This window comes from Capra hircus, chromosome 2 (assembly GCF_001704415.2).
Source record: "Capra hircus breed San Clemente chromosome 2, ASM170441v1, whole genome shotgun sequence".
Taxonomy (NCBI): domain Eukaryota; kingdom Metazoa; phylum Chordata; class Mammalia; order Artiodactyla; family Bovidae; genus Capra; species Capra hircus.
In genome coordinates this window covers 105,716,053-105,744,001 of record NC_030809.1, presented here as the reverse complement: position 1 = coordinate 105,744,001, position 27,949 = coordinate 105,716,053, and the positions used below count along the sequence as shown (strand labels likewise).

At 35.3% G+C, this 27,949-nt stretch overlaps 1 protein-coding gene across 1 annotated transcript; it reads left to right on the top strand.

The window, feature by feature from the left end:
- GALNT3 (polypeptide N-acetylgalactosaminyltransferase 3) lies at window positions 1,227-25,069 on the top strand. Its single transcript, XM_005676030.3, has 10 exons — window positions 1,227-1,850; window positions 5,626-5,798; window positions 10,875-11,024; window positions 13,184-13,418; window positions 13,901-14,018; window positions 15,443-15,643; window positions 17,675-17,806; window positions 18,011-18,112; window positions 23,076-23,228; window positions 23,945-25,069. The coding sequence occupies exons 1-10, from the start codon at window positions 1,336-1,338 to the stop codon at window positions 24,065-24,067; spliced, it is 1,902 nt and encodes a 633-aa protein (XP_005676087.1). The 5' UTR covers window positions 1,227-1,335; the 3' UTR covers window positions 24,068-25,069.

Below are 27,949 nucleotides of genomic sequence, written 5' to 3'. Positions count from 1 at the left end.
GTGTCCATTCTATACTGAAAACTTACAGAGCAGTCCAACTAGAAACAGTATATCAAACTAAGTTTGCAGGTTCTGCCTATTTTGTTTATCCAGCTTAAAATTTCTTGTTAAAGACTGGAAAATCCATCTTAGAACTTGGTTTTCTTATTTTAAATTTAGTGATAACTTTGGAAAAGAATTTAATTAAATCAAGTGCTAGCTTTTACTTCTATAAATGACATTTTCCTTAAAATATGTTTAGGATTAGGGAGCACTGGCATTTTCCTTGCCCCTTTGCCCCTGCTAATTACTTGGCTGACTATAATGGTGCATAGTGTATAATCACGTACTGAACCCTTCACATTACATTTTTTAAGCATTGTGAAGAAAGTCCATCTTCACTGTGATTCAGGCTGTAGTCAGTGTCCTCTTTTACATTTTGTTTCTTCTGCTTCTGGTGGCCTGTGTTAGGATTTGATAAACATACTACTTTGTTCTTAGGATCGTCTACAAGCAGGATTTTATCACACCAAATCCTGGTTGTATAATTCAATGATCTCTATCACCTCTTTAGAGACACGTCAAATGAAACTTACTGCCTTTTTTTTTTTTTTTCGGCTACTAGATTTTGTGTTTGTGTGAGCTATGAAAAATAGCCGTTATAATAACAGTATCTTAATTTTCCAGTCTTTATTGGTTATGTCAAATTCACAAGCACTATCGGGTTCGCAAATTTGGGAGGATGCTGGTTTACTTGGTGGTGAAGTTGCTTTATTATTTTAATTGATTTAGTTGAACTTTAGATTGTTGGTGAGTGTCTTAAAAACCACTATTTTAGATGTGTGTCTGACAGTACCTGTCAGTGTACTGTTGTTTTCTTCTGGATTACCCCTTCCTTTACAATCAGTTTAATGAACTCTCGGTTATTGAACTAAAATTCTTTTTAAACTCAAAATATATTTATAAAACCTATGCATATTATATGGTAGATAGTAGCCAGAGTTAACACATAATGTATTTTTTACTGGAGAGAAATCTCTAATATTTTATAACCCAATAGATTATAGTTAATGATAGCAATTGTCTCCAAAAAGTATAATTTTTTGAGGCCAAGATACCTTTGACTATTATTAACCATAAGAGTATATTGTTTACAGCTTATGTTCAGTTGTTGTCTGAGTGAGTGAAGTGAACCATGCCTATAGGAATGAATAGCTACTAATACCATCTATCATTTCTGTTTACAGGTATTACAATTTAAGGAAACCTTCTTGCCAGCAAATCTATGATAAAAAATAAACATAACAGAGGAAACTGTTACTATTATTTGTCAAGTGACAAGCTTTTCATGTCAGAATGGCTCACCTAAAACGATTAGTGAAACTACATCTTAAAAGACATTATCATAAAAAATTCTGGAAACTTGGTGCAGTAGTTTTTTTCTTTATAATATTTTTGATTTTAATGCAAAGAGAAGTAAGTGTTGAGTATTCCAAAGAGGAATCAAGGATGGAAAGAAACATGAAAAACAAAAACAAGATGTTTGATTTAATGATAGAAGCTGTAAACAATATTAAAGATGCCATGCCAAAAATGCAAATAGGAGCCCCTGTCAGGCAAAACATTGACGCTGGTGAGAGACCCTGTTTGCAAGGATATTATACAGCAGCCGAATTGAAACCTGTTCTTGACCGCCCACCTCAGGATTCTAACGCACCTGGTGCTTCTGGTAAAGCGTTCAAAACAACCAATTTAAGTGCTGAAGAGCAGAAGGAAAAAGAACGCGGAGAAGCAAAACACTGTTTTAATGCTTTTGCAAGTGACAGGATTTCTTTACACCGAGATCTTGGACCAGACACTCGACCTCCTGAGTATGTTGAAGCATATTAATTGTTTAGTATTTATCTTGAGGGTTTGCCTGGAAGGGGCGTTAGTTAAGGTGATACTTGTTCTTTAGCCACTTTGAAGCAAAGAATTAGCCAATACCATTTGTTTAATCTGTTTCAGTGATTTTTTGCTTATTATTATTGAGGGTAGATTTCTGTATCTATGATTGGTGAGGCATTGCATACATGAAAAATTACCATCTTAGAAATTAGGAAACAGAATTCTAGATCTGACCTCTATAGAAACACAAGGAAATCCTTTATTCTTAAAAGCTTTAGTTTTCTTATCTATTAAGCAGGAAATATGGGGTGGATTTTATGGGAAATGTGGGAGGTAGAAGAGTTATTTCTGTTCTTCTCTGTGTTGCTATAGAATAGAAATATTAAAAATGTGCCAAGATTTTGGAGCTATTAGATAATAATACTTTATGAGCTAAATCACAGACTCTGTGGCTACTTTTAGTGCTGTTATTATATTTCATAATGCCCTGTGTTTTGTAACCTTTCTTTTAAGAGCCAATATTGTCATTATTACTAATTCAACTGCAATTCTTTCTCTGCGGTATCGTTGAACAAGTTCTTGCATTTATTGAGTTTTCTCCCTTTAGCTTCTGAAAGGCCAGAATTGCTTTTTATCGTTACTTTGTTTACATGTTTATCTCAAATATATTTTGCTTAACATTCCCCCACCCCAGATTCTTCTGTGCTGACTCTTTGTTCTTAGTTAACTGTTTTGTTATCTCTGAGGTAGTATTCAAACACTCTTATTTGAACTGAAATGGTGAAAACGAATGTTGGCACTTTCAGGCAGTCTGTAGGCTTGTTATAAGTGCGAACTAGGCAGACTGTAAGCGGTGCCTGCATGTCTTGCTCTCTAGTTACAAGAGAATTGAATTTATAAGTGTGGCTGCAGAAATGTACTTTGGTAGACTTAGGTCTATTGCTTTCTTCATATTTTTCTTTGATCTGTTATCATGAATACCTGGTCCAACTATGAGTCCCTCAATACTGAAGCTGTGTAAATTTGATTTCTGTTGCTCTATTCTAATGTATATGATTCAGGGATAAATTGCTTTTGATTTTAAATGAATGTGTGAAAAAACAAATAAGTGGAAAATATTCTACCTCTTCTAACAGGGCACCGTATAGTTCCTTTTTTTATGCTGATAAGTTAAAATGCACTATGGCACTTTACTGATTTTGGAAGAAGTGTTGATTGAAAAGTAATCCCCATCACAAATCAAGAAGCATGCTTTTTGTTCTTTGACATGACAAAATGAGCTTAAGATAAGCCTTTTCCCCAATATAGCAGTGAGAATCTATAGTAATATTCGATAATGTTAATCAATAAGTAAGTGCGAAATAGCTAAACAGACAAAGAAACTTTTTTTGGACAGTAGTGCATACTTAGAACTGTGAAGAGTTGAAGATTTAATATTTCCATAGTTTTAACTTATGTCAGCAATAAAAACATTTTCTGAAGAATTGCTAACCTTTTATATGCTCATTAGAAATATGGATCTAGTTTCTCCCAAAGCCAGATGGTCTTGTGACTGATAACTTAAGCACATTTCTATATGCCAACTTTTTCAAATGGTTTGACTGGAAATCTGTAATTACTTTGGCAAGTTATTTTAATTTCACTACTTTAAATGACATGTGAAACAACTTTTAAAGCATAAATTGAGCATGCTAATTGTTTCAAAATAAATGAGGTTTATGAAATCATATTGTGAAATTTTATCATCAATTGTATTAATGATACTTTTACTTGATATTAGTACTTATCAGTTAGGCAAATAAACCCTAGTTTAAACTGAAAGTCTTATGAGATTAAAGAAATAACATTTCACTAGTGTGAATTTTTGTAAAGTTTCCTACTTTAAATCTTCAAAAACTTTTTATATTTCTTAACTAATACTATATTAGTCACATGGCAAATAAATATAGGGAATTTTTTTAAAATCTCAAATCTTCCTCCCCCAAATGCTTATAAGACAACAAATAAGGTTTTCTCTTTTCTTAAAAAAATACTATAGTATGAAGTTTTTCATAATTTTTACTTATACTTTGTTGTTTTATAAAACTTCATGTATGAAAAATACAAACATATTTCGCTATTTGTTTCTGTGTAATTTTAACTCAAGGATAGATAAATTGGTTGGTTGTATTTGGACTTTATTTTTAATGAGTAGATGAGTAGTTTATCCAAAATTCACTTTAGAACAAGTTGTTTTCATCTACCAGTGCAGATGAATGCTATTATTTTCTTCTGGCTATACGCTTGTGTCACACTTTAAAATCACGACAGTCCTAGAGAGAAAAATCAATTTCACGCAGAACCTTCCTCCTCTTTTCCTACTCAGTGGTATTGACACCCTCTCAATAGTTTACCCCTAATCTAATTCCTTCATCACTACAAATATTTCAACCTAAAGATCTCTCAGAAGAGGATCTGAAACACATTCATACTGATGTATGGCTATAAAAGTAGTAATTAGTGAGAGTTTGTAGAATATTTCCTTTAGGGTGGCTGCTTTCCCAGGCCTCTAGTACCATCGTGGGGGCTCCGGTTTCTCCATCGGCCCTGGCAGAGCAACAGAAGTGTGCTGGGCTCTCGTCTCCATGAGTGACAGTGATTTACTTCCCTACCTTTGGATTTGACCAGCACTGTTTGATTGTTCACACACTATTTATATTTGACTGTGTGGGAGGATTTCATAGTCCATTTTCCAAAAGTGTACAACCGTTTATGGTTATCAAAGATCCAGTTGTTTTTACCTTTACCATAAACCACACATATTTTATGTCCCAGGTTCACTCTGTCTGATTTTACTGTGTTTTGAGGCCTCTCCTATATGTTATTTCGTTTGATCCTCACCTCACCTCAGCTGAGGAGGGACTGTGGTCATCTCTAGTCTCAAAGGCTGGAGATTGTACAGACCCACCCACATCCCAGTGGGTTCAGATGAGGGTTATTTTCCTTGAGGGTGATATTGCTATAAAAATGAATTCAAGATCTATTTATAACTAATGTTTTTTAGCAAATGAGTAGGATCACTAATCAGTCATAAGCCACCTAGGGTCTCTCTCCTTACTGGAGCAAAATCTTTAACACAGCAAGTCATGTGATATATGGTAGGTACTTAACAACTTTTTGCTTCTGATGATCATTATAAGAAAATAGGCTTTGTGGAAAGCGAATTTTTTTCCCTTTTGGTTCAGGTATAGGTTAAGGAAATTGATTAAACAGAAAATATTACATACTTAGCAAATATCTAATTTAAGATAATCTCTACAAAGATGAGTATTAATTTAATAAAGTTGCATTGTTAAAAATTGCAAATATTAAGAGAAAGGCATCGTTTCTACAATGAAAGAAAAAAATTTTTTTTTTTTTTAATTTGAGCAGTTACACTTATTTGCCATTTTGCAGTTTGGCTCACTTCTAGGTTATTTTTCTTATCTAAAATGTTATTTATATTTAAAGTTATATTGTTGAGAAAGCTTACAAGAGCACGTTTTCATCCATGACATGTGATCAATTTCAGTGGACATGATCTCTAGGTGAGTGGTCTATTTGTAAAACTTGTTTCAATCTGTTTGCCTTTATATAGCATTAAGATCATCTGATATAGAAATAAACTATGCGCCAGCATTTCTACTGTGTTAAAGATTAAAACAATAATTTTAGCAATGGTATAGCTGTGAAATAATGTAATACAATTCATTATCATTCTTCTACTTTGACTTTTTCTAGATGTATTGAACAAAAATTTAAGCGCTGTCCTCCCCTGCCTACCACCAGTGTCATAATAGTTTTTCATAATGAAGCGTGGTCCACGCTGCTTAGAACTGTCCACAGTGTGCTATATTCTTCACCTGCCATACTGCTGAAGGAGATCATTTTGGTGGATGATGCTAGTGTAGATGGTAAGAAAGCCCATGCAAATTAGATTATTTCCTGAGTAAATCCATGTGGTGCTGTCCAAAGTCTTTTTGGTTGTATTTACTCTCTGTATGCCACCTCAGAGCCTGAATATAGTGTCTTGAATGCTGTGTATGATGGGTAGAAGGAGAATCCAAGGATGTCCATATTCAGATATTTTGGAGTTTATAAATGTGTGAAACACCATTATTTATAGTTTTGTAGTCTTCAGTGTGAGATTTTTTTCTTTTAAAGACATGATTAGGAGCACATACTTAAGCCTTGAGTCAGGCTGGCTTGGTTTGAATACCATTTCTGGTCCTAACAAGCTATGCAACTTGGGCAAGTTATTTAACCCTCTTATACTCAGTTTTTCTGTCTGTAAAATGGGGAAAATGTCATATTTCATCAAATTTATTGTAAGATTTATTGTAAGATTATTAGTTTATGTATCATTAGAAAAAAAGACCCTTACAGTCAACTAAACTAACATATCATTGATTATAAAAAGTATATAATTGTATGGTTTAGAATTGAAGAAATATATTAGTATATAACTCCTAAGTGAAATGAAGTAAAGTGAAGTTGCTCAGTCGTGTCTGACTCTTTGCGACCCCATGGACTGTAGCCCACCAGGCTCCTCAGTCCATGGAATTTTCCAGGCAAGATTACTGGAGTGGGTTGCTATTTCCTTCTCCAGGGGATCTTCCCAACCCAGGGATTGAACCCGGGTCTCCCGCACAGCGGGCAGACGCTTTACCATCTGAGACACCAGGGAGATCCAAAAGTGAAGTCACTCAGTGAAGTCGCTCAGTCGTGTCCGACTCTTTGTGACCCCATGGACTGTAGCCTACCAGGCTCCTCCCATGGAATTCTCCAGGCAAGAGTACTGGAGTGGGTTGCCATTTCCTTCTCCAGGGGATCTCCCAACCCAGGGATCCAACCCTGGTCTTCTGCATTCCAGGCAGACACTTTAACCTCTGAGCCACCAGGGAAGTCAGCATATAAAACTCCTAGGGTTGTTTTAAAGATTAGATGAATTAATATAAATAATATATTAATAAGTAATATAAAAGAGTAGTTAAAAATTACTGAGGAGTTACCACATCCTGTTTTATTTTTGGTTCTTTTAAATATTCTAATACCACTTACAAAGCTAGGTAAAATTGTTAATGAATTTTCACTTCAGTTTACAAGTCAATAGTCAGTTGCTAAGTTACACATTGTCAGTTGGACTCACAGGATAATTGGACAAATACTCTAATTTGCTGAATTTTCAAACATCACAAATATTTTAGGCATCAAACAGGTACAGATTATTTCAATGAATGCAAAATTTATTCCTGAATGAGCCCAAGTTTGGAACCAGATTTCTTAAACTCAAATTCCAGCTTTTTGGAAACACTAGTGAGCAGTTTCCTTATCTGTAAAATGATGATGACATTCTTCCATCAAATTCAACTGCCAAGTAAATCATTACTTTAATAGGGCTTACCTGGTGGCACAGATGGTAAAGAATCTGCCTGCAATTCAGGAGGCCTGGATTTAACCCCTGGGTTGGGAAGATCCCCTGGAGAAAGGAATGGTTACCCACCCACTCCAGTATTCTTGCCTGGAGAACTCAATGGATAGAGGAGCCTGGTGGGCTACAGTCCGTGGTGTTGAAGAGTTGGACATGTCTTAGCCATGAACACTTTCACTTTTTTTTTCCATTGCTATAGACCATGAGGGGGAAAAAATAGTTGCCTATTATGCCATATGTCATCAATTAGTTATAGGATATATCCAGATTTTAGACATGATAGTAAGTGAACAAAGCACAAAATTATTAACTTGGTTAATTTAAATATTTCTACATACAATTCTAGACATCCCTATGGTTTCAAAATAAAATAGCCCAAGTGAATAGAGGTTATATTATTGAGCTAAATTAACATCCAGATGGAATAGGATTGCTCATAATCAGAGATCTTTGACTTAGCTCTAAAACCTATCCACCAAATAGAGAAGCTTTATTATTCAAGTTCCCTAGATTCAAGTTACATTACGTCCAGATTCTGATTTGAATCTTTAATCCTCTGAGCCAGGTTGCTTCACCATCCGATTGTAATCAGTTGGTTTATTTATTGCTTGATTTGTTCCGTATTTTTCTAATTCTTTGTATCTATTTGGACCAAAGTCCATGGATTTTTAAGTGATATCTGATTAAGTTCTCTTGTGTGTTTTATGTAAAAAAAAAAAGAAAAACCCAGAACTTTATTTTAGAAATCTTTTGGTTTCTTGAGCTCTTTTCTCAGATAATTTTTATTTTGTTGATTTTTAAAGAAGTGGGACAACAGGGGCACAGTAAGGCTACATCTAGCAAGCCTTCAGTTGAAAGTAACATATTATTTAATTGCACAGCAAGATTAATAGAATGAAAGGAAATCAGAATAAAGGATGATATCCATTTATAATCTTTCTGTTTCAGCCATTTTAATCTTTTCTTTCCTAATCACTATCTAAATAAATATATAATGTTTATATAATTATACCCATGAAAGAAAATCAGTTTTGAAATCTGACATTTTTACATCACATTGTTATTAGCCTGTTTCTGTTACCTTCAAAACTTACTTTTAATGGCAGTAATGAACCAGATACGTTTTGCTTAACCATATAAGTTGTGTATGCCTTAGTCTTACTATAACATGATATTGTAATAGATACCCTTGTACTTCTGTTATTTTCCTTTTTTTGAATTATATCTTTAGATTAGTCTGGAATGGCAGGGCTATTTGGTTAAAGTGTCTGAATATATATATATATATATATATATATATATATAGTAATTCTTTATAGCAATCAACAGTAGATTTGGAAATATTTTCTTGACAAAGGGCTATCTTTGCATAGTAGTGTAATTGTCTTATTGGATTCAGTCAGAGATCAGAGATCTCTGGGTACTCTATCCAAGGAGTACCCACTGTGGAAAATGTATCCCTAGTTATTGTAAAGGAGCTTGTGAAGTAGAACCCATAGTCCCTGACTTCAATTTGCTTGACGGAAAAGCATGAATATGTGGGTTATCAATTAACAGATAGCTAAAACCCAGTGATACCAAACAAAATAGAATGAACATTTCCAGAGCACAGATCGTGTGCTAGTTTTGTTGTTATTTAGTTGCTAAGTTGTGTCCAACTCTTTGTGACCCCATGGGCTATAGGCCACCAGGCTTCTCTCTGTTCATAGGATTTCCCAGGCAAGAATACTGGAGTGGATTGCCATTTCCTTCTCTAGGGGATCTTCCTGGCCCAGGGATAAAACCCAGGTCTCCTTCATTGTGGGTGAATTCCTTACTATCTGAGCCACCAGGAAAGCCCAATGTGCTAGGTAGTCCCTGTCTTAAATATTTTATTTGTATAACTAATCTTTCATTGTATCCTCCCAACAATCCCCTATGAGGGTAAATCCTATTATTCTCATTTTATAGGTAAAGAAAGTGAGGTACAGAAAGGTAAAATAACTTGCCTAAGTTCACGTAGCTAAAAAATAATGGTGCTATAAATCAGACCCAGGAAATTTGACTTCATGGTTTTGTGTTTTTAAATTCATAAAATCGAAAGTGTGGATGGGGGTTAAATTTAAAAGGCAGGTAAGAATTGACAGGAAATTCAAAAGTTTTGGGTGAATAAAATTTCTTAACTTGTGAACAGTGAGAGGGTTTATTGAAGGAATCTGTAGTGACTCCATTTAAAAAATTGATTCCCATAAAGATATTTGAAATATTTTTATTTTATAAGTTTCTGCTTTGTGAATTTATCATTAAAGCAGAAATATCGATGGTTTTATTTTTTTAAGACAAATTACAATCCTACTTGTCTTTCAGAGAATTAATTTTGAGGTATTTAGAAGGTGTTGAAAAAGTTTATCTGTTACTCTGAGATAGTAGTGTTTAGATAACCCTTACTTTTCCCCAAATGTTATTCCTGGACTCTTCCCTCCTTCATGAATGTTTAAGCTTTAAATAAGCAACTATCCTTCCTGCACCACAAGAGAATTTAAAAATATGCATAATTACAGATAAAGTCAAAGTCACCTCCAATTGCTTCTGAAATCTGGCAGAAGCAAACATCTACCCAGGAGGCTTGCTGGCATTCTCAATATTCCCAAGTCTTTTTCAGTCTGGGTGATAGCCCAGGAAGGCCACATGAAGAACTACATGATATATTCAACGAAGAATCAAGCATTTAATGTGAAAAAACAGGCCTAAGAAGTTGTTTAAAAATATGGACAACACTTGAGTAACTTGACTGACATTTGTTCCTTTTACCTATTATTTTAACTCTTGCTTAGTATGTATGTCATCCAAATAGGAATACTGAGATCTTAAATTACACACCCATAACTCAGATTTTCCCTGCATATAACCTCTTTACTGATTTGTATGCCCTTTTCTTCCTTCCTATTTTTATTGGAAAAAATCTGTGTCAGGAGACTCCAGAGCTTTCAAAATTTTTTTGCTGACTCTTTGTAGAAATATTCCCAAACTACTGTAGCCCTGCATTTTTCTACTTGTATTTTTCTCAAGATTTTGGTCTTAAAGTTATTTTGACCACTGGCTAAATGTCAGAGAATTTTTTTGAGATTTCACATTTTTCTATAAATTTCCAGATTTAAATACCAGTTTAAAAAAGAATTAAAAAAATTTTAAAAAGAGAATCAAATATCTTTTTGGCAAAATTCAGTTTCTTTCTTTCCTTTGTCTCTTTCCTCTGGCCTCTAAATGGAGTGTTCTTGACTCCTGAGGTCTATTCCATTTGAAATCTCTCACTCCTCCCAAACACATTGTATTTACTGACATGACATGGACAGGATGACTGTGTGTTATAATGTCATGCATTATAATCATCCAAAAGTTAAGATTTGTATATGTAATTTTTTCAGTAGAGTTAAGGATATAATATTTTTTATCTTAAGGGGTGGATGTGTACAACTGTTAAGATTATACACAGAGGGATCATTGCCTTGTGCTTTCTTTGTTAGCTTTCATGTTAAAATAAACTTAGAAATGAGTTAATCTTGATTTTTTTCTTTTACAGAGTACTTGCATGATAAACTAGAGGAATATATAAAACAATTTTCTATTGTAAAAATAGTCAGACAAAAAGAGAGAAAAGGTCTGATCACTGCAAGGTTGCTAGGAGCAACAGTAGCAACAGCCGAAACGCTCACATTTTTAGATGCTCACTGTAAGTATGCATAGAGAAACACAGTTGTAACATTTTCCCTCTCCCTCCCTCTAATTCAAAAGGTAAGGAAACCTTTTCTTTAAATGTCTAATAGCATTTTCTTCCAACTGGTGATTATACAATGATAGCGCAAGCAGATTATAGCTCTGGGTAGGAAATTCCTTTCACTTATTTAAAGATCTTACCTCCTTTGTATTTGAGGTTCTTTATGTCTTCCAGTGACCAGCTTCCTCAGTGAGTTATCCATGCCTGGGACAGTTTTTCAGATGCTTGTTTTGTATTTTTAGAACAAGTGTTTTTCCTTATTATTCTTGATTATTGCACTTTAAAGTGAGGGAAAGTTTTGTTTGTGTGTGTGGTCAACTCTATCATAAACTTTGTCCCAGTCCTCACACTTTTACTTTTTATATTTCAGTTTTTTTCTTTCCCCTTCAAAGATTCATAAAGTCCTTCTTGTGCCAAATGAGAGGTGTTCCTTCATAGTTCCCTGTGTGTTTCCCATGAATGTTGTTAGTTTTTATTTGTTTTCGTTGCTGCTGGGTTTTTTTCTTTGTATTTTAATTTTTTCTCCAGCGTCAATGATTATAAATATAGTACTTGAAGACTATTTTTAGAGTCAATGTCTAATGTTCACCATTGGTATTACTCAAATGTCACATAGTCCCTCGAGCTCCAAGCTTCCTGAGTTTTATGAGTGTTTAGCTTTAGATTGGCCAGCCCTCAGGTGCTCTTTGACCATGCAAATGGTTTTGAGCACACACTAATTATTACAGAAGGGCTTTTGGATTTCCTTGAGTCTCTTTAGAGCTTTCACATCCGGTATTCTCTCAATACTAGGCATGGTATTCTCTCAATACCAGGCATTTAAGCAAAGTCTAAAGGTAATCTAAGAGAGGTGTTTTCAAAAGGAAATGGCCCCTTCTCCAGTATTCCTTCTCCTGTTCCAAAATTACAGTAATATCAGACTGGGCATTCTTCCCCTCCAGGCAGATTTGTCTGAGGGTCCTCCTGGGCCATGACTGCCGATGGCCGGATGATGAAAAGTCCTGAAGAGGACTGCACATGCCACATCTCCTGAAGTCTGAGTGTGATGTGAGAGCCTGGCCTGGGGCCAGAATCCGACCTTTTGTGCCACTCCTTCATCCCCTTTCGTTAGTGCTGAGTTGGTTTGAATGGTTCTTTTCCAATTGCTAAAATCAGAATATTCTGATTCCTTTACATATTTTCTCCTACAACCTTGTCAGAGAGATGAAGATTTCCGTTTCTATACCTTACTCAGGGAGACAAGTTTAAGTAAATCAGAATATTTTTGGAGCTAGGTGGTGCGAAAAAGTCACCCTTGATTCATAGTCCATTTTAAAGAGAAATACACAGTGTGAAACTTAAATATATCAGTATTATTTTACTTCCATTCTAAGTTAAAAAAAATATCACTCCCTCCCCACCAAAATCACTTCTTCAGTTCAGTTCAGTCTCTCAGTCGTGTCCGACTCCTTGTGACCCCATGAATTGCAGCACGCCAGGCCTCCCTGTCCATCACCAACTCCCGGAGTTCACTCAGATTCACATCCATCGAGTCAGTGATGCCATCCAGCCATCTCATCCTCGGTCGTCCCCTTCTCCTCCTGCCCCCGATCCCTCCCAGCATCAGAGTCTTTTCCAATGAGTCAACTCTTCGCATGAGGTGGCCAAAGTACTGGAGTTTCAACTTCAACATGAGTCCTTACAAAGGACTGATGTCCTTTAAGATGGACTGGTTGGATCTCCTTGCAGTCCAAGGGACTCTCAAGAGTCTTCTCCAACACCACAGTTCAAAAGCATCAATTCTTCGGCGCTCAGCCTTCTTCACAGTCCAACTCTCACATCCATACATGACTACTGGAAAAACCATAGCCTTGACTAGACGGACCTTAGTTGGCAAAGTAATGTCTCTCCTTAGCTATGCTTAATCTTGCCTGTTTTTTTTTTTTTTTTTAATCCTACCCTTATCTCATTACAAGAAACCTTTAAGAAATCTCCCTTATATAAATGTTCAAAATAATAATAATAATGACTTAGATATTCTCATTTCTCTGCAAACTCTCTTCCAAAATACAAAAAGAAAAAAAAAAAAACCTGGAGTGATTTTTTTAAATTAATTAAAGTTGTGTTCTTTCCAGGTGAGTGTTTCTATGGTTGGTTAGAACCTTTGTTGGCCAGAATAGCTGAGAACTATACTGCTGTCGTGAGCCCAGATATTGCATCCATAGATCTGAACACATTTGAATTCAACAAACCTTCTCCTTATGGAAGTAACCATAACCGTGGGAATTTTGACTGGAGCCTTTCATTTGGCTGGGAAACACTTCCCGATCATGAGAAACAAAGAAGGAAGGATGAGACATATCCAATCAAGTAAGACAACTGTTCTCAAAGTCTTATATATAGTCAGTTGTTTGAATGTCTATGCATTCTTTGTATTTTTTACAGTAATTTCCACCAAGGTGATTCACGCTAACAAAAACGAAGAATATTCTGTATGGAAGGAATAAAAAAGTACTTTATTTATGGACTTGCTTATACACAATGTTACCTAGTAGGAAGTAAAATTAAGTGAGCTCTAACTATGTCTTCCTTATAATCATTACTTAAGAATCTTTACGTTTAGTTAAAAGACAAAATAATTTTGCTCTGCTAGGGAAGGATATTTACCATAGTTCCTCCCCATCCCCCAGAACTTGACTTTTAAGATTGCATTTTTAGTTTTTTATTAATCTGTATAAAGCCTTGAAATTGTGATCTCTCTTTATTTGTAAATTTAATTCAGTTGCTCTTAAAATAGTTCTTTTTTTCTTATTTGGTTGTATAACAAAGTTTGACAATGGATTATTTTTCAGAACACCCACTTTTGCAGGAGGCCTTTTTTCCATATCAAAAGACTATTTTGAATATATTGGAACTTATGATGAAGAAATGGAAATTTGGGGAGGTGAAAATATAGAAATGTCTTTCAGAGTAAGTTTATAAATATAGTTCACATACTAAACAATAGAACATATATTTCTAGTTGGCTGATACAGATTATCATAGATGTATGTAGTCTTTACTTTTTGTGCTTTCTTAAATTGTTAGAAATTTTAGAATCAACATATTTTCTTTTAAAATATAGCTTAATATATTTATTCATTGCTGCCAGTATAACAAGAGGAATCAGTTAAACGCTTGTGTCCAGTCACTAACACCAATTAATGCACTTGTACCTACTGAATTCCAGCCAAGATAAATATAATTAAATCTAGTGCTTCAGGAAATTGGTTGATTATCAAGGGAGTCAGAATGGAAAAACATTTACATATAATTTTAAAGAACATTGAATTTAACTCTTTGGATTAAATGAGCTTTTTTTCTATACATATTAAAAGTTAATATGAGAAATAAAGGTTTTAGATCTCTACATGTATGTATTTGATTTCATGAGTTCATTTTCTTCAATAGCTTTGTCATTCATTTCTCATCACTTAGGCTGGAATGTAGCAGAAAAAGAACTGAACTAACAGTTGGAAGTTTTAAGTTTTGGCTCTGGTTTCATCATATAATGGCAATGATTATCTTAGCCAAGTTTGAGTGGCCTAAGGGCAGGGGTCTTGTTTTATTCATTTGAGTATTCCCAGCCCCCCAGCACATGTTGAATCTCAAGCATAGTTGAACTGAACACATCACTAAGCTTTCTCACTTGCTTAAAAGAGAGAATGTGATCGCTGACCTAATATTAGCACATACTATTAAACATGATGTTTAGATTTTTCATTTATGGCAGAACAGATTGTCAAGACATCTAAGTGAGCAGGTACTGATTTAGCAATTTGCCATTTTATTTAGAGTTAAAGCAAATAAGGTTTTTTGACCCTCTTAAATGGCATGATATTTTTTAATATATATAATGACAAAGTTTAATAGGTTGTGTTTTAGAAAAATGACTGTCTGGAATCTTTTTCTTGATCACAAAATTGAATGTACAAGAGGTAGAGTTTGGGCCCACTTACTCCAAATCTGCTGTGGAAGTCAAATGCAGAAGAGCCATTGGTCTTCTGTGAATACTAGAGAACTTGCATAATTTTTGACCAAAAAAAAAAAAAAAAAAGAAATTTCAGAATTTATTTTTATGAGCGATCTGAAATCACTATTCTGTTGAGGTAATTTCTGAAAATATGTTTACTTTTTTTGTCTCTAGTGTCTGTACTGCCTAATGATAGTTCTTTAAGAACTTAAGTTGAATTGGCAGGGAACAGAGAAAGCTGTAAAGAGAGAGAACAGAGAAAGCTGTTTGTAAAGCTGTAATAAATCGCTTGTTTTTATTAGTATCTTAAAGGTGAACTTAAAAGCAACACTTTGATTTTCCTAAAATACTGTAAATTTAAACAAATATCATTAATTATCAGGTATGGCAATGTGGTGGGCAGTTGGAGATTATGCCTTGCTCTGTTGTTGGACATGTTTTTCGCAGCAAAAGCCCTCATACCTTCCCAAAAGGCACTCAGGTGATTGCTCGCAACCAAGTTCGCCTTGCAGAAGTCTGGATGGATGAATACAAGGAAATATTTTATAGGAGAAACACAGATGCAGCAAAAATTGTTAAACAAGTAAGTTAGAACTAACAGTTAACAGTAAAAATCCACAGCACGTTCACATGTCCTTGGACTTGTTTGAGTCAACTCAAGTATAAAACGTTTTTTAGGAAATTATTTTTGAAGCTGGTCTTTTTAACTCAAAAATATAACTAACTGATGCCAGTTTTCTCTCTCTATTCTCTTTTTGTTTTTAAGTCAAGTAAACTGAATTTAAAACCTGAGGCAATATACAGCAGAAACCAATGCAATATTGTAAAGCAATTTCTTCCAACTAGAAATAAATAATTTTTTAAATTGAGGCATTCTATTTGATGTTACTTTTTTTTTTTAACATGAAAGATATTTAGTTTTTGTGACTGCTTTGGTTCAATATTTTACTTAATGAAAATAAGATTAAGTAGAACTGCTTTCAGCTGGTTTTAGGTGATGTGATTAACTCCTGAATCAAGGTGCTAAGTGGCATTTTGAATTAGAGAGACAGTGTCAGATGTGACAGAATGAACCAAGATATCAAGCTTTTTTGTTTCCAGTTCTGGCTGCACTACTTTCTGGAAGGGTGACTTTGGCAAAGCCCCCTGAGACTATAAAATGGTCATGGTACTTTATAGGGTGATTGGCAGGTTGGCCAGACATGGAGTATATGCTCCACCACATTTCTTATTTCTCCTTCCCTGTCTTGATATAAAATACTTACCTGTCTCCCAAAACAGCTGTGAAATGAGTACTAACAAATGCATGGCACTGTGGTTGTTAGTGACCTGTCCTAGATAAAAGCTCTGTAGAATCATCTTGCTTTAGAATTGAGTCCCAACAGTTTCAATATTGGATGTGGTAACTAAACTAGACAGTTTAAGGACATGCTTTGGTAAATGGCATCCAATTCTTTGTAAGAAACCATGCCAGTTTGTAAGGAAGTATATATTGGGATTAAAGGGCATCAACACCTCGGATGTCATAAAGGTCTGGTTACCTCATTTGTCTTTTTCTCTGGTCTCTGGTATCTCCCTATAACATGTCAGTACCAAGCAAAATCAGAGCACTGCTGGACTGGATTGCTAGCCCTTCACCCAGGGCCACCGACACAGATGGGGTAGTTTGTATACTGTATAAGGTACTTGGCTAAGCAGGCGAGTGGATACTACTACAGCTTATGATTTCTTGTCACCCACAGAGTGGCAAGTGACCCAGAAAACCCATTTTTACCTAGGGCAAATAGACCTACATGATAAAATATATAAGCTACCCAGAAATCCTTTAGAGTTTCCTATCTTTTGCTAAGACCCCTGGGTTCAAAACATTGAAGTTGGCACAGAAAATATTTTTGTTAGTTGAACTAATAAGCTAGAGTATTTACTTTTACACATATCTAGGTACTCATAATTTTTCTTTAAAATTTTGTCTACCTCAGATGCCTTTTCAACTTAGAAGTGCTTTTAAAAAATATTTTCTTATTCCTTTTTAAATAAGATAAAGGAAAATAAAATATAGTTGATTAAAAACTTGACTTTTTCTACTAAAACATTGTTATTGTTAGGATATTATTAGGAAATATTGTTAGGAGTAAGCGGCACCCTTAAAACTAGAAAAAAATATTCCTAAAGTATAAAAATTATTTTTGTGGTTTTGACTGGAGAAGAGATATGAATTACACTGTACATTGGCGCTGTTTCTCACACCTCACTTTATAGACCACTCTAGTGTATAAACTAGGATGCATTTCGAATGTCCCCACTACCAGTGTTTGCCTTCAGCATTTCATTTAGGACCTCTGTCCCATGAAAGAGGTTTGTGGCACAAAGGAAGACTACAATAGCACAAGGTCAGCACTGTAGCGGTCCTTGATTCTCTTTGAAGCCAGAAGTGAGCAGCCAGGCATACTTGTTGCCTGAACGAATGGTGACTGTAGTTAAATTGCGTATTACATTTTGGCCCAGAATTTTTTTTTTTTAAAGACCTAAATGTAAATACAAATAATAGCATTTGAAGTACTTCATCAGTGCTGTTTTAATTAAGCATTCCCCTTCACTTCTCATCTTCCTCCAGAAATCATTTGGTGATCTTTCAAAAAGATTTGAAATAAAGCACCGCCTTCAGTGTAAAAATTTTACGTGGTATCTGAATAATATTTATCCAGAAGTGTATGTGCCAGACCTTAATCCTGTTATATCTGGATATGTGAGTATTTCTTTCCTGTTCCTTTTTACTTGGTGTACTCTTTGCCACCAATATTTATGTGGTTCAAGAAAAATTGCTGTAATACTTTCTGGTTTATTGCTTTTGAGATTTTTACGTTAACATTACTTTCAGAAGTTAGTTGAGAAAATATATAAACCACGTAGATTTTAAAAAAAACTTTATAACTTGAAAATTTCCCTTTAGATTAAAAGTGTTGGTCAGCCTCTATGTCTGGATGTTGGAGAGAACAACCAAGGAGGCAAACCACTGATTCTGTACACGTGTCATGGACTTGGGGGAAATCAGGTGAGCACTGCACAAAAAATCCTGCCTTCTCTTTAGTACCTGCAACCACAAGTAAGTTCTTGCATGTCTTTCAGAACCCATACATCAATTTCATGTTCAGGTAAACTGGTATGTGAAATACTTTTAGAGTAAGTTAGACAGTTAATATTGAAGTTGCAGAGTACTTTATTTTGATTTTCACTCTACCTCTGGAAACAGTTTGAGCTTGCTTACCCATTCAGTAGAAAGGCAAATGAGAATATAATAGAATAATGCCATCGGAAATAAAAACAAAAATGGGATCTTCTGTGTGAACCTTTAAGGTTGCACGGCTATTAGCATGGTGATTTTGCTAAATTATACATAAAGGCTATACTTAACTGGATTAGACAGCAAATAACATCATGTTCATACTGTAGTTTTTTGGGCCACAATATTATCTCAACAGATTTTTAAAAAAATATGTATGTTCTTGATTCTCCTTGATTGGTGACATCTTTGCTTGTTACTGCCCTTTTGCTGTTTTACTAATTAAGACTAAAATATCATATGTCACTATGGATAGAGAACATATTAAAATATTATTTCCAGGTTTTAGCTTCTTTTTCTTGCCTTTTACAAGTTAATTCCTGGAAGATTAGACTCTTTCTCTCCGTTGTTAATTCAACAAATTCACTAAGTGACCCCTGCATACCAGGTACGCTGCTGGGTTCAAGCAATTTAGATTTCAGCTCCTTCAGGAAATTGCTGTTTCAAAACTGGCATTTACAGTCAGGATGGTAAGGTCTGGGATAAAACTTTCAGAGTGCTCTGGGGGTATGGAGGAGGGCATCTGAATTCGGGTGTCCATACATTTACCTGGGAAAGGTGACATTTGGGGACATTTTTTGAAAGGTACACATAAGAGTTAGTGAAATAGCTGGTGGGAGTGAGAACATTGTCCTAAGGAGAGGAGCTAGTGTGTCTTTTGAGGGAGGGCAGGATTGCAAATGTTTTGGTACAGAGTCCAAGATGTGCATAGAGGATTTTCATGGTATTATTAATGAATACTCAAGATGCCGTGTGTTAATAGCATGGAACTTTGATGATATCAGTTTTAAGAAGAAAGGGCCAGTTTATCTCCTGGTCCATATACTTCCATGTTTTTTCTACTCGGCCTCAGTTTAATCCAGTTCCAATGCTTACTCATCCAAACCAATCAGTCTGCTTGCTGAAGATAGATGATGCTGATGCCCAAAAGCTATAGGTAGTGAATAGGATCCATTGCTTGATGGTTAGATATGGTTCTGAAATAGGATGGAGATACACACAGATATATACAGACTTACATGTATATACATATACACAGATGTATGAGTATATATCTTCCTATTTGGAAATTTCCCTACACACCATATTTTAAAAGAAAAAATAATTATACAAATAGTTGCCTTCTTTTGGAAATAACACAGGACTATCCAAGTGAAAATTAGGGTTTGGAGCAATGAGAAATATTTCCTCATTTGTATAAATCTTACCATTAAATGTGTGTGTGCATACTCAGTTGTGTCTGACTGCTTTGCAACCCCATGGACTGTAGCTGCCAGGCACCTGTATCCATGGAATTTTCCAGGCGAGAATATTGAAGTGGGTTGCCATTTCCTTCTTCAGGGTACCTTCCCAATCTGGTGATCAACCCGCGTCTCTTAAGTCTCCTGCATTGGTAGGCAGGTTCTTTACCACTAAGTGTAAATATTTATAAATTTATTTCAGGCTTTCTATAGCATTACATCTATTTTACCATAAAAATTGAAGATATATTTTATACGATGTTCTGTTTTTCTCCTGTCATTGCCATAAAGATATTTTTATAGTTCTATCTATAAAATAATTTTTAAATTATAAATATCATGGGGGCATCTTTTAGAAATTTTGGAATGGTTAAATAATTCACATATTCTTTCAACAAGTATTTGTTTAACAGTCGATAATGTAACTCACTCCCTTATAGTAGTGAAGAAGACCAAGTCTCTGTCTCGTGAAGCTTGTATTCTAAAAGGAAAGGAAAAAATAAATATGTAATTTTAGGTATAAATAAAAATAAAATAGTGTAGGGAAATAATGTGTGTGGGGGGGCAGTTAGTTAGTTTTGGAGGTTCAGGAAGACCTCTTTAAGAAGGTGACCTTAGCCTGGAGGCCTGAAGGAGTTGGGAGAGGAACTAGGAAGAGAGCATCTTGGCAGAGGGACCCAAAGCCAGCAGCCCAGTGGCAGGTAAATGAAGCGGGCACGAAGCCAGTGTGGCTGGAGTAGAGTGGTCCAGGGAAAGAGGGTGGAAAATGAGGTCAGAGACATGGATTAGGGGGCTGGTCGTATAGGACTTTGCTGGCCACGTTAAGATCATGGATTTAATCCCAAGTGTGACAGAAGCCACCTGAGGATTTTGAGTGGAAGAATACTATTTCCTGGTTTATATTTTAAGAAGATAACTCTGGCTTCTATTGTCCTGACATGGCCACTGATTTTATTTTGATTTATTTCCTTTAAATGTTATTTTCAGTCAAGCACTGCATTTAAACTAGGTTAGGAATTGGGGTTCCTTGAATGGTAGATGTTTCTGAGATATCATCTAACTCGGTCATTTCCTCAGGCTTCCTTCTACTCTCTTGACAGATAATGATATTTTTTTGTAGCAGAAAATTCCATTGTAACGGTATTTGAATATGCCAAGTGAAAAATAAGTATTTTGATTACATGATTAAATTGACTAAATACTGGTGTAGTGCAGAGTGCAGGTTAATCCATTACTGCTTTGTTACCCAAGGCCTTGCTTCTTCCCCTTTCTCTTCTTGTGCTTTTGTCCTGGTTCTAAGTTAAAGTCTGTCCAGTGTTCTCAGCTAGCTAATTCCATACTCTTTGGCTAAGTATCTTCAACTATTTTCCGTTCCTTATAACTTCCCTTTTAATGTTTTTTTTTAAAAATATTACTAGTGAAGTAAAGTACTGGTCAGCCTTGCTCATCATCTTTGAGGTCCTAAAGTTTATCCTTTTTAAAGCACAGACAGAATGTTGTTTTCCTGATCTAAACCCGTTTTCTTTCAATCTGAAGAAAGAAAGTCGTCTTTCTTTCCATCTGAAGAGCTTTCAGTCTCCATCTGAAGAGCTTTCAGTCTCCATCTGAAGAGCTATCAGTTATAAAAATGACTGATATTATATTTGTGGAAGGAGATAAATTAAGCATGAGGCTAAGGCCAGGGGAACTCAAGATTAATTCAGCTAATGTTTGTGGAGTGCCTACTCTAATACATGTAAAGGGTTTAGAACAGTCCCTGCCTAGCACATAATAAGGGCTCAATAAATATTAGTGCTAAGACTAATTACTTCCCTATTGAAAATCAATTATGTTCACTCATTTTCTCTTTGGAATGTCAACATTATGAAATATTTGATTTATAATGGATGTCATTACTAGATACACTGCCTGACTTTGGTCTACAGTGAAGTCAGCTAGCTACACCATAATTCTAATAGAGTGCTGTGGAAGTTGTCTCTGGTGACTCTGGGAACCCTGAGGAGAGTGTAAGTTTGTGCACAGGACAAGTTCAGGGAAAACTAAAGCAGGAAGGTAATATTGGAGTTGACTTTTGAAGCGTCAAAGGGAGTTAGCTAGACAGAAAAGCATCCAGGGAGGTGTTCCAGGGAGAGCACCGTAAAGCAAAGTCTTGGAGCTGTGGATACGCATGTCATGCTGTGGTAGGATTGTGTGAAAGGAACAGTGTATAACCGGGACGATGGTTGATGCAAGATTGGAAGTGGAAGATTTCACATACCAGTTAAGAAGTATGGGCTTTATCTTAGCAACAGTAGTGATTCACTTAAGCAGGGAACATGAGGGATCAAATCTATGTTACAAAAGACAAACTGGCAGCAAGACTGGATTGTGTTATAGGAGTGGAAGTTGGAGGTACAGGTGGAGGTGTTGCAGCAGAGATTTTGAGTGCCTGAACAAGAAAAATGAGGGTGTAAAAGGAAGGATGGGTAGGATGGTAGCATCTGAGAGGAAGATTCAGAAAGACTAAGGAGCTAGTTAATTGGATATGTGGAGAGAGAGAAGCATCAATAATAGTAACAATAGCTAAAAATGAGTTGAATGCTTACCACATCCAGTTACTGGTCTAAATGTTTTACGCATATTAACCCATTTATAGTCATAACCCTATGTGTGCACTTGTGTGCTAAGCAGTTTTAGTCGTGTCCAACTATTTATGACCCTATGGACTGTATAGCCCACCAGACTCCTCTGTTCGTGGGATTCTCCAGGCAAGAATACTTGCCATGCCGTTTCCAGACCCAGAGACAGAACCATGTCTCTTACCTCTCCTGCATTGGCAGGTGAGTTCTTTGCCATTAGCGCCACCTAGGAGCTATTAAATTACCTTTTACAGGCAAGAGAACTGAGGCAGGAAAAACTGCGTCCCCTCCTTTCTTTTTGTCCATGGCATGAGGGTTGCAGGATCTTAATTCCCCAGCCAGGGACTTAACCTGGGCCACTGCAGTGAAAGTGCCTAACCACTGGACCACCAGGGAATTCCACTGGACCATCAGTGAATTCCCAAGAGTACCATGTTTAAATACTACTAGTTTAAATGAAAGTAGTATTAATTGAGATGAATAAGAGGGAAGGAACACTTGTGGGGAGAAAAAGGAATGATGGGCTTGCTAAAAGTTTCCAGGCTCTTTTCTATGGCATACCTGTTCTAGCCTCCATCCTACCTGATAGCATCCAATTTCTGACATGGGGAGGAAGATAGTACCTTCTTAATTAAGTAACTATTGGTGATAGGCTGGAGAAAGTATATAATCTTTTCTGTTCCCCAAACTCAGTTTGTAATTATGATACCTATTGTTCAGTGAGTTGCTGATTTTTTTTTTTTTTTTTTTTGCTGACAGTTTTGCAACTGAGGATATAGGGTGCTTTTGTCAATAACAGCATTTTTCCTTTCACAGTACTTTGAATATTCTGCCCAACATGAAATTCGGCATAACATCCAAAAGGAATTGTGTCTTCATGCTGCACAAGGTGTTGTTCAGCTAAAGGCATGTGCCTACAAAGGTCACAAAACAGTTGCCACTGGAGAACAGATATGGGAGATCCAGAAGGTACCTCAGTGCAGTTAATTCACCCCTTTATATAATTATTCTGAGTAGCCCTATTGCTTATCTGGGAAAATACACGAAACAGTACATTAATGTTATCCACCAGAATTTCTCTTTGTTTGTCATTATGTATCTCTACCTTATGTTAAGAAAGAAGGTATCAATGAATTAAATACTCTTAGAGCAGAATGGTTATAAAATGTCTTAGAGCATGATTAATGCAGATCAACTTTCTGTGGATTATTAATAATAGTTGTATTTGTTTTTCTGGAGTTTCTTATAATGTTTCCTGTGACAGTCATACTTTTCATACCTAAACTGATACTTTCCTTCCCAATTTTTGTAGTTTTTCATGAATCTAGATTTGAGGGAATACGTGAAAGGTGGTTTTTTTTCCCCCTGTTTTTAAGCATATGTTTTAAAGCTTAGCTAGAATCTTGCAGTTCTTACCTGCACATTGTTTTGTGTAATATTAGAACATTTATATAGCACCTTCTTTGAATCAAACATCGGTGGCATAAATTGCATTGCCTACACCAAAAACCAACAAGATTTAATCAGATATAGTAGATCTTAGAAAGATTAAAAGTTAGGAATGGTATATATTTATTCTGTTTAGTCTACCTTAAGCTTCCATGAGACCTTGAAGTGTTTTTTGTGTTTCTCAGTTAACTCTGAGTCTTGAAACTTAATATCTGTTTTATTTCTTTTTATTCTAGGACCAACTTTTGTATAATCCATTCTTTAAAATGTGCCTTTCAGCAAGTGGAGAGCATCCAAGCTTAGTGTCATGCAATCCATCAGACTCACTCCAAAAATGGATTTTTAACCAAAATGATTAAGTGTTCCTTAAAATTAAGGAGTTGAAAAAGGAGATATTCTTTCTCATAAAACTGTGACTAGGCATACACTGTAGTTTTTGAAAATTATGCAAAAGCAGCTAATTGTAACTTATTCCAAGTGCATTTTTTTCTTATTTATATCTTAAAATGTCTATGTAGCACTGCTACAGAAATCCCTTAAGTTTCCATTTCAAAGCACAATAACTAGTAATACCAAAGACTATTTTGAAATGTCCAGATGTAGAGGAAGAGAAGTTTACAGCGTGATGAAAATAATTTTTCCAGTAAAGTGATGTTTGTGTGCTTTGTACACTTGAGAATATGCATAGTTACATTCACACACTCACAATTTAAAATATTTCTTCTAGTTTTTTGGGGGGGAGGGAGAAAAATTTGATACTGTATTTTTTTAACATAGAAATGGATCAATGAAGGTCAAAAGTTGGCCTTTGTGTAAAACCAGGAAATTTTTTATAGATCTAGAATTTATTATATAAAAATGCAGGTAAACATTTTTTTTTTTGCATTTTGTTAACTTATCTGTCAAATGTTTCCTTAAACATGAAATTAAATAAATAAGGAGAAGACTATTTTTAACACTTCAGTTTCTTGGCAAACTTAAAAATATTTTTTAGTCTGAAGTCTACTTGACTTGAAACACTGAAGTCTTCCTTAAAAGACTTTTTAAAAAGTAACTATACTGTGTGTTTTCCCAAAGAAATTAAAAAAAAAAAAAAAACAAAACAAAGAAAAAACAACCTCTAAGTTGCTCTATGTTAAAAAGGTGTCTTTTTCCTTTCTGTTAGTCTTTTTTTCCTACCAAAATTCACTAATCTTGAATGTTTATGAAATTGAGTTTCAGATGCAGAATACTTGACTCATTTAAAGTTAAATTTTGTTTGTTACCGATTCAATTGTAGATTGTCTTTGCAATGAAAATTTTCACCAAAAACCTTATTTCTATCTATGGAAAATACAATAAAACCAATTTTATCAATATTATGAAGGATTTGATTTCAATTTATTTTTTTGGATAAAATATATAATTGATAATAGGGGAAGCATGAATTTTGTATACTGAATTTCTAAGCATCAATTGCAGAGTTATCAGATATTCTTAAGGGAAAAAAACTTAATAATAGCAATGGCATAAAAATGGGAAATGGTGAAGATTCTGTGTTAGATATTTAGAGACATTTTTACCAATTTCTGATAACTTTCCTTGAGTATATGATAACTATTTGGTGTGTGATGCTTACTTGGAAGACTTAACAGTTTTTCTTTTTGGTAATTTTATATATAGGCCCTTCTATTCTTATTGAAGAAGTAAAATATGATTGGGTTCAGTTTTTAACCTGGCTTCAATTGTGCCTAAGAGAATATTTTACAGTTATTAGCCCCGTCTTCTCATTGTACTTTGAACTTACATTAAAAAAAAAGAAAACCCTGCACTCTATATTACAATGCCAATTTTTATTTTAATTCAACTGATATTTATTGTAGGCCTAACTTTGTGTCAGAAGTTACGGTAGGCATATTGCCTTTAAGCCTAGGTCTTACACAGCAGGAAGACAGATAATTTTGAAATAGCACAGTGCGTGACATTATGTTATATGCCATGATGCAAGTGACAGTTCACTATTCATAGCGAATATTTCTTTACTTAAATAAGTACTTTACTTTAAAATATTACTTTATTTTACTTTAAAATAGTTCTTTAAGACTTTAAAAAGTATGACTTTACGTAATAAAAAGTAATACTTTACTAAATACTTTAATACTTTAAAAACTATGACTTTTTCTAATACTAATATGTATTGTGAAATATACACTAGAGCCCACATACATGTCTATTTCTGTTTCTCAGTCTGTTAACTCCAGAGTAAACATCCAGGAGCACAGATTGCTCTTGGAGCTCATTGTATCTCACAAAATCAAACAAATCCCCAAAGGGACTTTACAAATTATGAGCTTAAGTAAAACCCATTAAAAAAAAACAAATCTGAGCTCCCTCTGTGTATCAGTCATATATCATCATGTAAAGACCCAACCAAAAATCTGTTTAGATTAGGTTTATTTTAATATAATTTCATTAAATGCATTCAAAGGGAGAGTCCTTTCTACCTGATTTGGGAGCCTCAGGCTGTTACTCAAGTGCCATATAATTCATTTCATTAGGAATTTGTCCTTAAGGGAGAGGATAGCATCTTTTAAAATCTGAATTCTGAAACAATGCTAGCAGGAAATTATTTCTGGAGACTTCTTATCATCTGTCTGAGAGATTTGGATGCACTCAAGTGTGAAACTGTGGAACTTTTGGTCAACTTGAAACTACCTTGGAGATGATGTAGTGGCTGCAGAAGACCCAGTATGTTGCCTTTATTCCAGGGGCACTAAACCCGCTCAGGTCAGTCTGATGGGTGTAAAGCCATGACATGACCATACAATTAACCATAGCAGAAAATAAACAGTACACTAAAATTGCCTATTGCTACAACTGACCATGACGATCAAGTTTTAAGTTCCTACATGGACAGAGATGTGGCCTTACTTTTGATAGACAATTTAGTTAAATACTATGTAAACCATTAAAATATAAGTAGAAAAAGATAGGAGCTTCAATTTTTGAGACAATAAAGTTGAATGCTTTGAAGAAACTAGAAAAAGTCAAATTATTTTTTAAAAAAACACTGCCAAGTTATGTGTGGATAAGAATTAGAAAAGAGAAAACGAAAATTAAATTGCATCACAATTGACCTAAAGAAAGCAAAATATCCTCAGATGGTGCATTTTTAGTGTGGTTATGCAGAAAAGATGTTGCATAATTCTCATAAACCAATTCACATGCTTTTAATGTTTCTTGTATATCACTCTGTTAATTCCTGAATATAATTTTTCATTTATTTTTCTAAGAATATTCATAGATTTAAAATTTTCATGTTTACATCTACTGCATTGACAGTTTCCTCTGAGCTATATTTTCACATATTGTTTTGCTTTCTGTGTTTCATAATGGCTACTTTCCTTAAATGTCTGATGCTTCTTTAACAGAGGATCATTGAATACTTAATGGAAAATTCGCCAGTATGGGGAGGGCTTGTTGGCTGTAGTCTTTCCTATTAGATGACCTTATTGGGGCTCCTGGAGAAGGCAATGGCACCCCACTCCAGTACTCTTGCCTGGAAAATCCCATGGATGGAGGAGCCTGGTAGGCTGCAGTCCATGGGGTCGCGAAGAGTTGGACACGACTGAGCGACTTCACTTTCACTTTTCGCTTTCATGCATTGGAGAAGGAAATGGCAACCCACCCCAGTGTTCTTGCCTGGAGAAGCCCAGGATTGGGGGAGCCTGTGTGGGGGCTGCCGTCTCTGGGGTCTCACAGAGTCGGACACGACTGAAGCGACTTAGCAGCATTGGAGCTCTTGCAGTGTTAAACAAAATGACTGTTTAGATCCCCAGAGAAGAAGCTTCTGGCCACCTTCCTGGAGGGAATAGACTGAAATGTCATTGGGAGAAGAAGGCTGGGGCTGTATTTTCATTGTAGGACTCCAGTCCTCAACTGTGCTTCGTGTTCCCTGTTTGAGAGACCCTCTCTGGTTTTTACCTTCTCCAGTGAGTGAATATCTAGGCTTCTGCTTGAGGCCAGGAGAGGATCCAGGGGTCTGACAGGCAGATAGACTTTTAGCTAGTCTTCCTCTTTCAACTCCGCTTTCTCTAAACCTCACTTCCAGAGGCATCAAGTACCACCAGCTTCTTTATTAGTATTTCAGTGGTCTTACAGTACAAAATGGATTACTGGTCTGCTCTCTCTTCACTCTAGCTTTGAATTAATCTTCCTTCATTTGGCTGACCCTTACTATGAACTGGCTTTTATTCCAAACT

What these genes read in the sequence shown, in the direction of transcription:
- GALNT3 (XM_005676030.3), top strand. Translation starts at nt 1,336, where the DNA reads ATGGCTCACCTAAAACGATTAGTGAAACTACATCTTAAAAGACATTAT. An exon ending in CCAGACACTCGACCTCCTGA is followed by an intron (nt 1,851 to 5,625) that starts GTATGTTGAAGC and finishes GACTTTTTCTAG; the next exon opens with ATGTATTGAACAAAAATTTA. An exon ending in ATGGACTTGGGGGAAATCAG is followed by an intron (nt 18,113 to 23,075) that starts GTGAGCACTGCA and finishes TTCCTTTCACAG; the next exon opens with TACTTTGAATATTCTGCCCA.